Source organism: Oncorhynchus nerka, linkage group LG20, assembly GCF_034236695.1.
Source record: "Oncorhynchus nerka isolate Pitt River linkage group LG20, Oner_Uvic_2.0, whole genome shotgun sequence".
NCBI lineage: Eukaryota > Metazoa > Chordata > Actinopteri > Salmoniformes > Salmonidae > Oncorhynchus > Oncorhynchus nerka.
The window spans coordinates 70,069,499-70,082,061 of record NC_088415.1 but is presented as its reverse complement, the minus strand read 5'-3'; the positions used below and the strand labels follow the sequence as shown (position 1 = coordinate 70,082,061).

The window sequence follows — 12,563 nt, the reverse complement described above, 5'->3', positions numbered from 1 at the left end:
TTGTCCAAGTAAAGTAGCAAGTAAAGTAGCACAGCACATAATGCTTCATGACAGTGTCATAGCGTACTTTCTGCAAGTTATTTAAAATATGAAAAAAAACATGATTAAAGAATTCATTAGAAGAATATAGGATTTAACAAACATTAAAATGAAACTTCTTGGCAGGCAAAAACACATTTGAATAAATGTGAGTTTTGACACCTATGGTGTCATAACCAGAAATAAAACACAGTAATATATGTCACAACAGGTGTAAATATCGGTCATGAGAGTGTTATGACAAGTTGTGTCAGCTGTTATGATATGGTTATGTATGTGTCATAACGTGTTGACGCTGGATGTGAAGTAAAGTGTTACCGGATTGTGGTCCAAGATTAAACCAGATGTCTTCCTCTAGACATCGACTATTTTATATACTGTAATTCTATGCAGTGTTGAAACACAGTCAACCTATTTGTTGAAAAAAATGTATTTAAAAAAAATCGTATTCTAAGACAACTCTGAGAACTGTAGTATTCTATTATTTTCAACCTGGACTCAATACCCCAAACACTTCCTGTATGAAAGTATTCTCATCAACTACAGGTTCTTTCACGTACAACATTGAGAACACTTGACCTACACTGCCACCTTCTGGCCGGTGAATGTACAGTTAGGAATTCGTGAACGGTAAAAAACAATACTAGTACAATATTTTACAATAGTAAATAGTTATTTCATGCTGAGATCCGCAAAAAGTTGAAACAGTGACACTCGTCGCCCCAGGTGCATTTGTTATCGTTTTTCCTAATACATACTATGCTGTTCTATCGCGCAGGCAATGATGTCAGAGCGGGAAAAAACAGTGTTCGTTGTTTGAATTAAAGTCGTTGTTGTAATATCGCAAACGGACGTGGCAGTTTCCCTGCTACGGATTCCAACTTTAATAATGGCGAAAACATTGTTCAATGGAAATAACAGAGAAGACCTTAGATATTCAATGTCTATTGTATATATTTTTTTATGGAAGAATAAACCATTTAGAATGCATTTCGCATTCTGATATAGCATGGGGATCTCCATATTAAAATATAAACTTGTGTTGGTTGTTTTTTTTCATTGATTGCTACAAACTTCCATGAAAAAAAGGTATGTTTGCTTAATTTTGCACAGGAAGGAACTATTGTATAATTACATATTTCAGTTGCTACATTAACATTTAATCAAGAGATTAATTGCACCAGAGGTAACACTACCTCAACCCACAGCACTGCATCTTTAATAACCTAAACGTTCAACAAATACATCAAACAGGCTTGATAGTTCATGTCTTTTCTCTTTCAATTTTAATTTGAAACATCAAAATAAAGATATGAATCAAAATAAAAATCAACAACTAGGCCTCTTAAATCCAATACAAAACGTTTAAAACTTTAAAAAACTGATTCTGAAAAGCTTATTCGAAAACGTTCCACTTTACCTGGGTGTCAATTTCAGATAGCTTACACATTGCGTGCCTGTGTGTTGGTATGCTGGAAAACACAAAACAATCCACCTCAACAGCAGACAGTGAAAGAGAAAGGTGGGTTTCAATGTCACAAACAGGCGATTGTCTTTAACAACAGTGAGTGTTTTACCTTTTTTTCTAATACAGAAATTCTCATCTGAGTACAGTAAGTGTGTGTAGTTAGCCTCTTACAGATGTGCACAAATATACACCTACATGCATAATACAATCTCATTGCTGCATGAGAAAGGAGGAATAGGGCACATAAAGTTCTGGCAACAAAGAGCTTGACACAAGCCTACACAAACGGGCAGGAGCCAAACGTTCAACATCTTCAACAGGTACAGTACATGCATGGCGGTAGGATAAGGGACAGTGATTCTGTCGCCCAATCCGAAGATCGACCACTAGCCCTAACCTTTGCACTTGTGCAGATCAGAAAGGATTGTATAGATGAGAGCAATATGGCAAGAATTCCAGCAATCTTATCAGAAGGCAAGCTCAAGTGAAGATTTTACCATTGATTACATCTATCCAATTCTTTCAGATCTACTGAAGTGCTGAGGGGTTGACTTTGGATCGACCCAAGTGCCTAGGGGGTAGGGATGGGGGGTTGATTTGGGTCTCAGTAAATCACCTACTAGAGGAGAGGCTTAGAGGATACATTAACCACAAGAGTCCTCTCATTGCCTGAGAGCATTTGGGACATGACCCACAAAGAACCAAACATAGATATACACACACACCCGCACAGACCTGCAAGGATTAGTGCGATTTTGCCCCCAGGAGACAGTTACAAACAAAACAGCAGCATTAAAGGGTTATAACGTTACTTCAGGATTTTGGCAATGAGGCTCTTTATCTACTTCCCCAGTCAGATGAACTCCTGGATACCATTGTTATGTTAAGAGGTGGTTTCATGAACCAATGCTAACTAGTATTAGCGCAATGACTGGAAGTCTAGCATGCTAGCAGATACCGTAGACTTCTAATCATTGCTCTAACGCTAGTTAGCAATTGCACTAGCGTTAGTAAGCAGCTTCCTTCAAACTGTACGCAGAGACATAAAAATGGTATCCACAAATTAATCTGACTCTGGGGAAGTAGATTGACAAAAATCCCGAAGTATCCCTTTAACATCATGAATGACAGACATGATTAACTTAATACATGCTTCACATTAAATCAAGTGGCAACAAATGACAATGAAACGTTCCTTTTTCGCACAAAGTTTTTCCTTAAATGGAATACCGTTAGCTTGTAAAACAAATTAAAATACAGGGTATTTATGGTACATTCAGAATATTCTGTCAAAAAAACAAATTACATAAATATTTTATCTCATAAACCATACATCTTTCCTCCACTTTATGACAATCCAAAAAATAAAAGATAATGTGAAGTTTTTGAATATTCACCCCCCCATTTTTTATAATTCACACATTTTGTTATTTCAAATGGATACAAAAAAATGCAATGAACTGGTAGGCTGCTGGCTTCTAGCTGCTGTTTAACTGTGTTTTCCTTTTGAACACCTATGCGATAATACAACTCTCTCCATCTTTTCTCTGTGAGGCACTAAGGCACTGTACTACTCACTACCTTCCCTCCCATTACAAGTGCTAGCATATAAAAGAACTGACAGGGAGAACAGAGACTTGAAGTGATGACATGCTTTAGTTGATATAGGCTACTTAGCCCAACATATAACGACTTGAACCAAAGGCAGATTCTGGAAGAATTTAAATGTTCCAAAAAGACCCACATTAAAATCAGAATAGAACAATCTTTCTCTCCAAATCTATCAATCCTTATTGAATGCAAGTTTACCACCACACCATTTAAATACGTGGTTTTCTTTCTTTAAAAGTTAGAGTCTTGTGTGCAAAATACCACCCTCTGAAAATTCTGGATTCTATTCTTTGCTGAGAAACTAGTTAGGATATTTGCGCGGATTCTCAAACCCCTAAAGGACATTTGGAAGGTATTACAAATGAGTGAAAAACTCAACCCTTTGGATTTCTGGAATCTTTACTGTAGTGAGATAAACAAAGCATTGTCTTGGTCCTCTCTCTGTCATGTCAGTCAGTTTTGTCTGCTTCAGAGGAGTGGGGGGCTGCATACTTCAGCCGAAAGCCACCTGAAACACACACACAGGAGTGCGTCAGTGTCGCGTGCCAAACTAGCCAACAAGTAACCTAAAGAAACGTGATGTGCATAGTCTTTATGCTAGCCTTCCAGATTCAGTGTCCTATCAAAAGATGATTTAATACTTGGTTGGGTGTTTAATGGAGCTCTTTAGCGCGTTCAGACAATCCAGGATTTGCTACAGAGAGCGTCAGACATAAAAATGGTGGACAGTGCAAAACATGGTGGGGACAAAAAAAGTTACAAAAGAAAGCTCTGCCTTCCTATACAACATTTGATTTTGCTGAAACAAAAGAGGAATCCTTATTTTCTCTGCTCTATCAATATGAGAGACTTCACCTCCTCTCTCTGCCACTAGCCTGGCCAGTATTACCTTGCTGCCCGGCGTCCATTGAGGGCTGCTTGCAGTCCTGGGCATAGTGCCCGCTGAGCCCACAGTTATAGCAGGAGACGTTGGCACTACTCTTCTTCATGCCCGTGCCCAGTCCCACAGAGGAGAACACAGGTGTGTAGAAACGGTTGAAGGAAGCAGCTGCCATCTGCTGCAGGGTGTATCCAGCCTGGGTGGCCAGCATGTGGTCTGAGTGGGAGGTATGGAGCAGGGGTCCACTGACGTATTGTGTTGGCGTGGCTGTGTGAGGAGGGGGATAGAAGGGTAGCTGTGTGGTGCCGTTGCTCTGGTGTTGGACCTGACTGCGGTGGCTGGGATATCCAGTGCTGCACATGGATGGGAGGTGGAAGAGAGGGAGGTGAGCGGCGCTGAAGACCTGGCGCCCCAGCTGGGGAGGGAAGTAGAAGTTGGGGTTGGGGGAGTGGCTACTACCACAGCTGCCACGGCAACCGCAGGTGCTGCAGCTCATCTGCTGTTGCTGTGGAGGTTGGGTCTGCTGCTGGGGTTGCAGCTTTTGCTGGGCCTGCCCTGCTGCCTCCCCCGAGCTGCTGCAAGAAGAGGTGCCGTCTCCCTGGGCTGTGCTGTGGGTGAGGGTCAGGGCTTGGCTGGACACGGGGCCGGGGGTGTCAGTAGGGACGGCTGGGAGCAGAGTGGCCTGAACCTGACTGATGGCAACTGGGGTCACAGTTGCCCCGGAGGAGGGTGTCACGTAGTTAGGGGTGGGTAGGCTGGTGGGTACAGCCAGGGCTTGAGGCCTGGTGTTAGGGTCAGGGAGAGAGGCTGCTAGGGGTAGGTTGGCAGTGGAGGCTAAGTCAGTGGTGATGTATGTTTGCTGCAGGGGGGACATGGGGGAGGTCAGGGGGATGACACTGATTGCACCCATGGGGGGCTGGTGCTGGTGGTTAGTGCTTCTACTGTCTGGGCTAGTGGGGGTTTTATAACACTGGTGTATGGGGTGACTGCTGTAGCCTGGGGTGGCTGGCTGTGAGTTCAGGGGTGCAGACACAGACACATGCCTCTGTCTCTCAGGGTCTCCCAGGGAAGCTTGGCTTGGGATGGACTCCTGAGGAACCATGGGGGTGGTCCCAGTCAGTGCCCCCTCTGCTGGTGAACCGTCCCCCGGCTGTGAAGTGACAAAGACCATAACGTCTGGCATGGTGGGCCCATTCTGAACCGTCAGTGGTAGAGGATGTACACGTCGGGGACTGTCAGTGTAGGATGGCTCTTCCTTGTGGGGTACAGGGACCATAGGGTGTACAGTAGCCACAACTTTCCCCCTGCTGTGACCACTCGCCCTCTTCTGCTGGACAGAAGAGTAACTCTCAGTAGTGTCTGGGAGAGAGAGAAGCGATCATTAAAGACATCTTGAGGTTCAACAGCACTATTTCACATTAGGGCTAAAGACTGAGACATCATGGGCCGGTTTCCAGACCCAGATAAAGCTTTGTCCCGGACTAAATGGAGACTCCACTGAAAGTGCTCTTTAGTCCAGGATTAATCTGGCCCCGGAAAATCTGCCCCATTCGTTCCCCACAGGGGTAGAGGGGCCACTCACCTCTCTCTTCCTCCATGTCTTCAAGGTCCTCACTCTCCAGACTCTCACGGGCCTCATCCTGGGGGCTGGAGGGGGTACTGGAGCTCTCAGACCACGTGTCTCCATACCTGTCCTGGATGGGCTCTACAGGGGTGGAGGAATGCACTTAGAAAACCACCAATCACAAACATGCATTACATTGGGGGGGGGGGGGTATTGCCAGGCATGGTTACTTACTCTCACCCTGTCTAGTCACGTTTGTTGCAGGCGGTCTGATGATGCCATTGGGGATGTAGGCTTTGGCCCCCTCACTTTTCCTAACTTCATCAGGTCTTCTTCTACTCTTTAGTTCTGGAGTGAAAGCCCATTTCTTATCTACCTTCTGAAGAGAGAGCAGAGCATTTAACACGCTAAACAGATGTCAATTATCATGATCTAATCAAACCAAAAAGGTCAAAAATACAAAAGATGTGCTTTTAGTGTTAGAACAGATGCCAGTCAGCGTTACACAGCAGCATATTGACAGTCCTGCTGTTTCTACCAGTTTCTCTAGTGGCCAGGTCAGGGAGAGATGTGTGACTGACCTGATGTGGGTCTGGCCAACAGGACATAACGTCTGCTTTTCTCCTCCCCTTCACCACTCTGTTGTGCTCTGCGTGGACAGCAGGCCTCTGGCTCTCACTCCGCCTGCTCTTTGTCATCCGTGTGCTGTAAAGAGAAGGAAAGGATCCTCTTAGTACAACCCATCAGCCACAAGGTCACATGTCCTTGGACTGAACAGATAGAGCTCTTACCTCTGGCCTAAGCTGCTGCACTCTGTCTGATGCCCAAGGTGGTGAGACTCTAAGTCTGGGTGAGGGAGAGCAGAATGATGATCGAGAAAGAGGGAGAAGTACGAGTGAACATCAACTATTGATCAATTGAATTCAACTGGACTTATATCACATAGGGTGACAGGCAACAAATACCTGTCTGTATGAAATAGCCATTTCCACACACTGTCAGATCAACCCCACAAAGAACGACAGACAGGCAGAGTAAATAGTTTATATGAGACAGCGATAATAGAAACTACACACACACACACACACACACACCTTCGTCCTGACTGGATGGCTCTGTGCAGTTTTCTTTAAAGTGCTCGGCTGCCTTGCAGGTCTTTCCCAGAGTTACTGTATTATCTGGGTAGGAAAGACCAGATGGTGAGATATTAGGGAATGGCCGGCAAGATCCTTCCAGCCTACCTAACATTACAGCTTTGCAGGTCTTGAGGCAGTGGAAGTGTGTTAATATTAAACGCTTTACATTCGCAGCCTAGACATCAAAAATACATTCCTGGTTTATGAATTTCTGTGGTCAATTTGATGCAGCTGTGTGAAAGCAATGGGCAATGGATTCCCTTGAATGGTCAGAGGTTTGAGGAAACTTTCCCAAATAATAATTAGTCAATTGATAATGGCTCTGGGTTTAATGTGGTGAAACAGCCACCTGGTCCCGCTGCTATGCTGAGAGCTGTTCACTGTGAAACTGGGTTTATTTCTCTAAGCTGGCCACCAAGCAGTATGCGTGTTATTTCTGGAGGATTTACCAGTCCTCTGGGAGCACTATTGAAACTGGGCTCAGGACGTTACTTTCAAAGGCCATAAAAATGTTTTTTAAAAAGTGGAGTTAAGTTGACTGAGAAGTTGTTTATTGGTACGATTAGTCACATGGACCGACCACATCAATCCACATACAAAATCATTCTAGAAGATAGAGGGGTAATTGTGGTCTGTGTTCCAAGGTATCCCTAACCAATCAGGTGGATGGTTTGTGTAGACATGCATTCCTGTACACGTCAGCGGAGTGGGTGATATCTCACCTCCCTGGAGGCTGAGGCAGGGGACAAGGAACCTGCAGACCTCTCCTCTCTGCCTGAAGGCTGCTGGGGCTGACAGAAGCATGTCCCTGTCACAGTGGAGAGAGAAGAAAGGGAGTTAAAGATACAAATTACACAGAGGGAGAGAGAAAGTGACTTGGAAATGATAATTTAATGTGTCCTCCATGTCCTGTTCTATATTAGAATATCTAATTAGAGTTCGACCGATTAGGATTTTTCAACGCCGATACCGATTAGTGGAGGTCCAAAAAAAGCCGATACCAATTAAATCGGCCAATTGTTTTTATTTATTTATTTGTAATAATGACAATTACAACAATACTGAATGAACACTTGTATTTTAACTTAATATAATACATCGATCAAATCAATTTAGCCTCAAATAAATAATCAAACATGTTCAATTTGGTTTAAATAATGCAAAAACAAAGTGTTGGAGAAGAAATTAAAAGTGCAATATGTGCCATGTAAAAAAGTTTAAGATCCTTGCTCAGAACATGAGAACATTTGAAAGCTGGTGGTTCCTTTTAACATGTCTTCAATATTCCCAGGTAAGAAGTTTTAGGTTGAGGTTATTATAGGAATTGTAGGACTATTTCATATACCTTTTACTATTGGATGTTCTTATAGGCACTTTAGTATTGCCAGTGTAACAGTATAGCTTCCGTCCCTCTCCTTGCCCCTACCTGGGCTCGAACCAGGAACACATTGACAACAGCCACCCTCGAAGCATCGTTACCCATCGCTCCACAAAAGCAGTGTTACCCATGCGAAGAGCTGCTGGCAAATGCAGTAAAGTGCTGTTTGAAAGAATGCTTACGAGCCTGCTGCTGCCTACCACACTCAGTCAGACTGCTCTATCAAATATCAAATCATAGACTTACACACAGAAATACGAGCCTTGGGTCATTAATGCCTACCACACTCAGTCAGACTGCTCTATCAAATATCAAATCATAGACTTACACACAGAAATACGAGCCTTGGGTCATTAATATGGTCAAATCCGGAAACTATCATATAGAAAATAAAATGTTTATTCTTTCAGTGAAATACGGAACAATTCCGTATTTTATCTAACATGCTGACCAGACCGGACACGTCACGTGCTCGAGCGTCACAAAATACATTTAGAAATTAATGTTATTCAATATGAACTAGCCATATGAAGGCTTTATGAACTATATATGCAGGTTTAAAAATATATACTTGTGTATTGATTTTAAGAAAGGCATTGATGTTTATGGTAAGGTATACAATGGTGCAACGACAGTGCTTTTTTCGCGAATGCGCTTGTTAAATCACCCGTTTGGCGAAGTAGGCTGTGATTCAATGATAAATTAACAGGCACCGCATCGATTATATACAACGCAGGACAACCTAGATAAACTAGTAATATCATCAACCACGTGTAGTTAACTAGTGATTATGTTAAGATTGATTGTTTTTTATAATATACGTGTAATGCTAGCTAGCACCTTACCTTGGCTCCTTGCTACACTCACATAACAGGTAGTCAGCCTACCACGCAGTCTCCTCGTGGAGTGCAATGTAATCGGCCATGATCAGTGTCCAAACATGCCGATTACCGATTGTTATGAAAACTTGAAATCGGCCCTAATTAATCGGCCATTCCGATTAATCGGTCGACCTCTATATCTAATAGCAAGATACAGTAAGTGTCCTCTATCTCCTGTTCTATACTAGAATATCTAATAGCAAGATACAGTAGGTGCACTGTGTAAGAGATCAAAGTGCTGGTGTGACCTTGGATGGTAGTGAAAAAGAGAAGGGGGAAAAAGTGATCCCATCCATATCTGCAATGGAGAAACCACGTCTCACCAAGTTACGATCTGCCATTCATGGTTTTAGGGACTGACCGTCTGACTGGCAACATTTTTGCCTGTTTCTACAAATTATGTCTGGAACTCTGTTCAGAGGTGTTAAGTACTCTCGGGCGTGTCAATGCCTTCAGACAGTGTTTCCCAACTCCAGTCCTCAAGACCCCCAACAGTACGCATTTTTAGTGTAGCCCTGGGCAAGCACACCTGATTCAACTTGTCAACTAATCATTAAGCCCTAATTGAGTTGAATGAGCTGTTTGTCCCGGGCTACAACAAACATTTGTTCTGTTGGGAGTACTGGGAAATTGGAGTTGGGAAACACTGCCTTAAGGAATGGCTAGTAATGGTAATGACATCACAGTTGACCTAGATATCAAAGCCTGGGTTCTGACACATGTAAAGCCTGGAGGTTATTCACCATAACCATAACTGACAACACTGGAGCTTATGGCAGTGTTGGTGACAGTAACTAGAGGGTAGTCTACTCTAATCTCCACAATATGAAAAGTTGAGGTTTGTGAATAAAACACAGCTAAAGTAGAGGTTTGGACTAGTAGACAGTTTTAGCCATCTCATACAGCAATGTTATGTTATGCCACAGAAACAAGTCATAGAAGCTAAATATATTTTTTATTTTACCTTTATTTAACTAGGCAAGTCAGTTAAGAACAAATTCTTATTTTCAATGACGGCCTAGGAACAGTGGGTTAACTGCCTGTTCAGGGGCAGAACGACAGATTTGTACCTGGTCAGCTCGAGGGTTTGAACTTGCAACCTTCCGGTTACTAGTCCAACACTCTAACCACTAGGCTACCCTGAATAGCGAGGGGAAAAAAGAACAGCTGGAGTGTAAAACAACAAAAAAGTGTGAACTTCAAGAAATCAATTTATTTGACTGACAATATGAAAACCCTTGAGATTATGCATCATTCTGCATGCTGCAACAAACAGAGTAAAAGAGGGAGACTCACTGTAGCATCCTCTCCAGGTCCCTGGGTTCATACTGGTCTCTCTGGGCCAGTAACCTCACTAGTCCCTTCTCAAATGGCTCAGCAGACCTCTCACATGGAAGCTGAAATGCAGGGAATCATATGAGGGGTTATCATAGACATACAGTGCCGTCAAAGTATTCAGACCCCTCGACTTTTTCCACATTTTGTTACGTTTCAGCCTAATTCTAAAATGGATTCGTTTTTCCCCCCTAATCAATCAACACAAAATATCCCACAATGACAAAGAAAAAAACATTACCAACTGTATAAAAATAAAACACAACGGAAATATCACATTTACATAAGTATTCAGACCCTTTACTCTGTACTTTGTTGAAGCACCCCAGTCAGAGATCAAGGATCTCTGTACTTTGCTCTGTTCATCTTTCCCTTGATCCTGACTAGTCCCTGCCACTGAAAAACATCCCCACAGCATGATACTGCCACCACCATGCTTCACCGTAGGGATGGTGCCAGGTTTCCTCCAGATGTGACGCTTGGCATTCAGGCCAAAGAGTTCAATCTTGGTTTCATTAGACCAGACAATCTTGTTTTTCATGGTCTGAAAGTCTTTAGATGCCTTTTAGCAAACTCAAAGCGTGTTGTCATGTGCCTTTTACTGAAGAGTGGCTTCGTTTTGGCCACTCCACCATAAAGGCCTGATTGGTGGAGTACTGCAGAGATGGTTGTCCTTCTGGATTCTTGGTCACCTCCCTGACCAAAGCCCTTCTCACCCAATTGCTCAGTTTGGCCAGGCGGCCAGCTCTAGGAGTCTTGGTGGTTCCAAACCTCCATTTAAAAATGATGGAGGCCACTGTGTTCTTCGGGACCTTCAATACTGCAGAAATGTTATGGTACCCTTCCTCAGATTTGTGCCTTGACACAATCCTGTCTCGGAGCTCTACTCACAATTCCTTGGACCTCATTTATTGATATTTTTGCTCTGACATACACTGTCAACAGTGGGACCTTATATAGACAGGTGTGTGCCTTTCCGAATCATGTCCAATCAATTGAATTTAGCATAGGTGGTCTCCAATCACAATGATCAATGGAAACAGGATGCACCGGAGCTCAACTTCGAGTCTCATAGCAAAGGGTCTAAATACTTACGCAAATAAGCTATGTTTTAAAAATGTTTTAATACATTTGCAAAAAATGTCTAACAACCTGTTTTCGCTTTGTCATCAAGGAGTATTCTGTGTAGATTGCTGAGGATTTTTTTTATTTAATACATTTTTGAATAAGGATGTAACGTAACAAAATGTTGAAAAAGTCAAAGGGTCTGAATACTGTCCGAAGGCAATGTACATACAGTATATTCATAAAGTTTATATATAACATTTAGGGGTATAACAAAATAGCAAGATGTAGAAATACATTTGAATATACAGTACCAGTCAAAAATTTGCACACACCTACTCATTCCAGGGTTTTTCTTTATTTTTACAATTGTCTACATTGTAGAATAATAGTGAAGACATTAAAAATATGAAATAACACACATGGAATAATGTAGTAACCAAAAACATGTTAATCAATATATATGTTATATTTGAGATTCTTCAAAGTAGCCACCCTTTGCCTTGATGACAGCTTTGCACTCTGGGCATTCTCTCAACCAGCTTCATGAGGTAGTCAAGCTGGAATACTTTTCCAACCGTTTTAAAGGAGTTCCCACATATGCTGAACACTTGTTGGCTGCTTGTCCTTCACTCTGCGGTCCAACTCATCTCAAACCATCTCTTTTGGGTTGAGGTCCAGTGATTGTGGAGGCCAGGTCATCTGATGCAGCACTCCATCACTATCCTTCTTGGTCAAATAGCCCTTACACAGTCTGGAGGTGTGCTTTTGGTTCAAATCAAATCTTATTTGTTACATGCGCTGAATACAACACCTTACAGTGAAATTCGTGCTTACAAGCCCTTAACCAACAATGCAGTTAAGGAGAATACCTAAATAATAAATAAAAGTTACAAATAATTAGAGAGCAGCAGTAAAATAACAATAGAGAGGCTATTTCCTGGGGGTACCAGTACAAAGTCAATGTGCTGGGGCACCGGTTAGTCAAAGGTAATTAAGGCAATATGTACATGTAAACTCAGCAAAAAAAGAAGCGTCCCTTTTTCAGGACACTGTCTTTCAAAGATATTTCATAAAAATCCAAATGACTTCACAGATCTTCATTGTAAAGGGTTTAAACACTGTTTCACATGCTTGTTCAATGAACCATAAACAATTAATGAACATGCACCTGTGGAACGGCTTACAGATGATAGGCAATTACAG

At 42.4% G+C, this 12,563-nt stretch overlaps 1 protein-coding gene across 3 annotated transcripts in view; it reads right to left on the bottom strand.

Annotated features, from left to right (window-relative positions):
• Window positions 1–1,236: 1,236 nt before the first annotated feature.
• The window catches only part of LOC115103038 (zinc finger CCHC domain-containing protein 2-like), a 24,702-nt gene continuing 13,375 nt past the window's right edge, over window positions 1,237–12,563 (bottom strand). For 2 of the 3 annotated variants that reach the window (XM_029623622.2, XM_029623623.2), the window contains exons 5-13: window positions 10,254–10,354; window positions 7,421–7,506; window positions 6,657–6,740; window positions 6,354–6,408; window positions 6,144–6,267; window positions 5,797–5,941; window positions 5,581–5,703; window positions 4,008–5,357; window positions 1,237–3,626 (exon numbers count right to left, since the gene is read on the bottom strand). In XM_029623622.2, the coding sequence (XP_029479482.2) occupies window positions 3,568–3,626; window positions 4,008–5,357; window positions 5,581–5,703; window positions 5,797–5,941; window positions 6,144–6,267; window positions 6,354–6,408; window positions 6,657–6,740; window positions 7,421–7,506; window positions 10,254–10,354 (2,127 nt within the window). In that variant the 3' untranslated portion in view covers window positions 1,237–3,567. The remainder of the gene's footprint in view (window positions 3,627–4,007; window positions 5,358–5,580; window positions 5,704–5,796; window positions 5,942–6,143; window positions 6,268–6,353; window positions 6,409–6,656; window positions 6,741–7,420; window positions 7,507–10,253; window positions 10,355–12,563) is intronic. The other variant, XM_029623624.2, reaches the window with a different exon arrangement.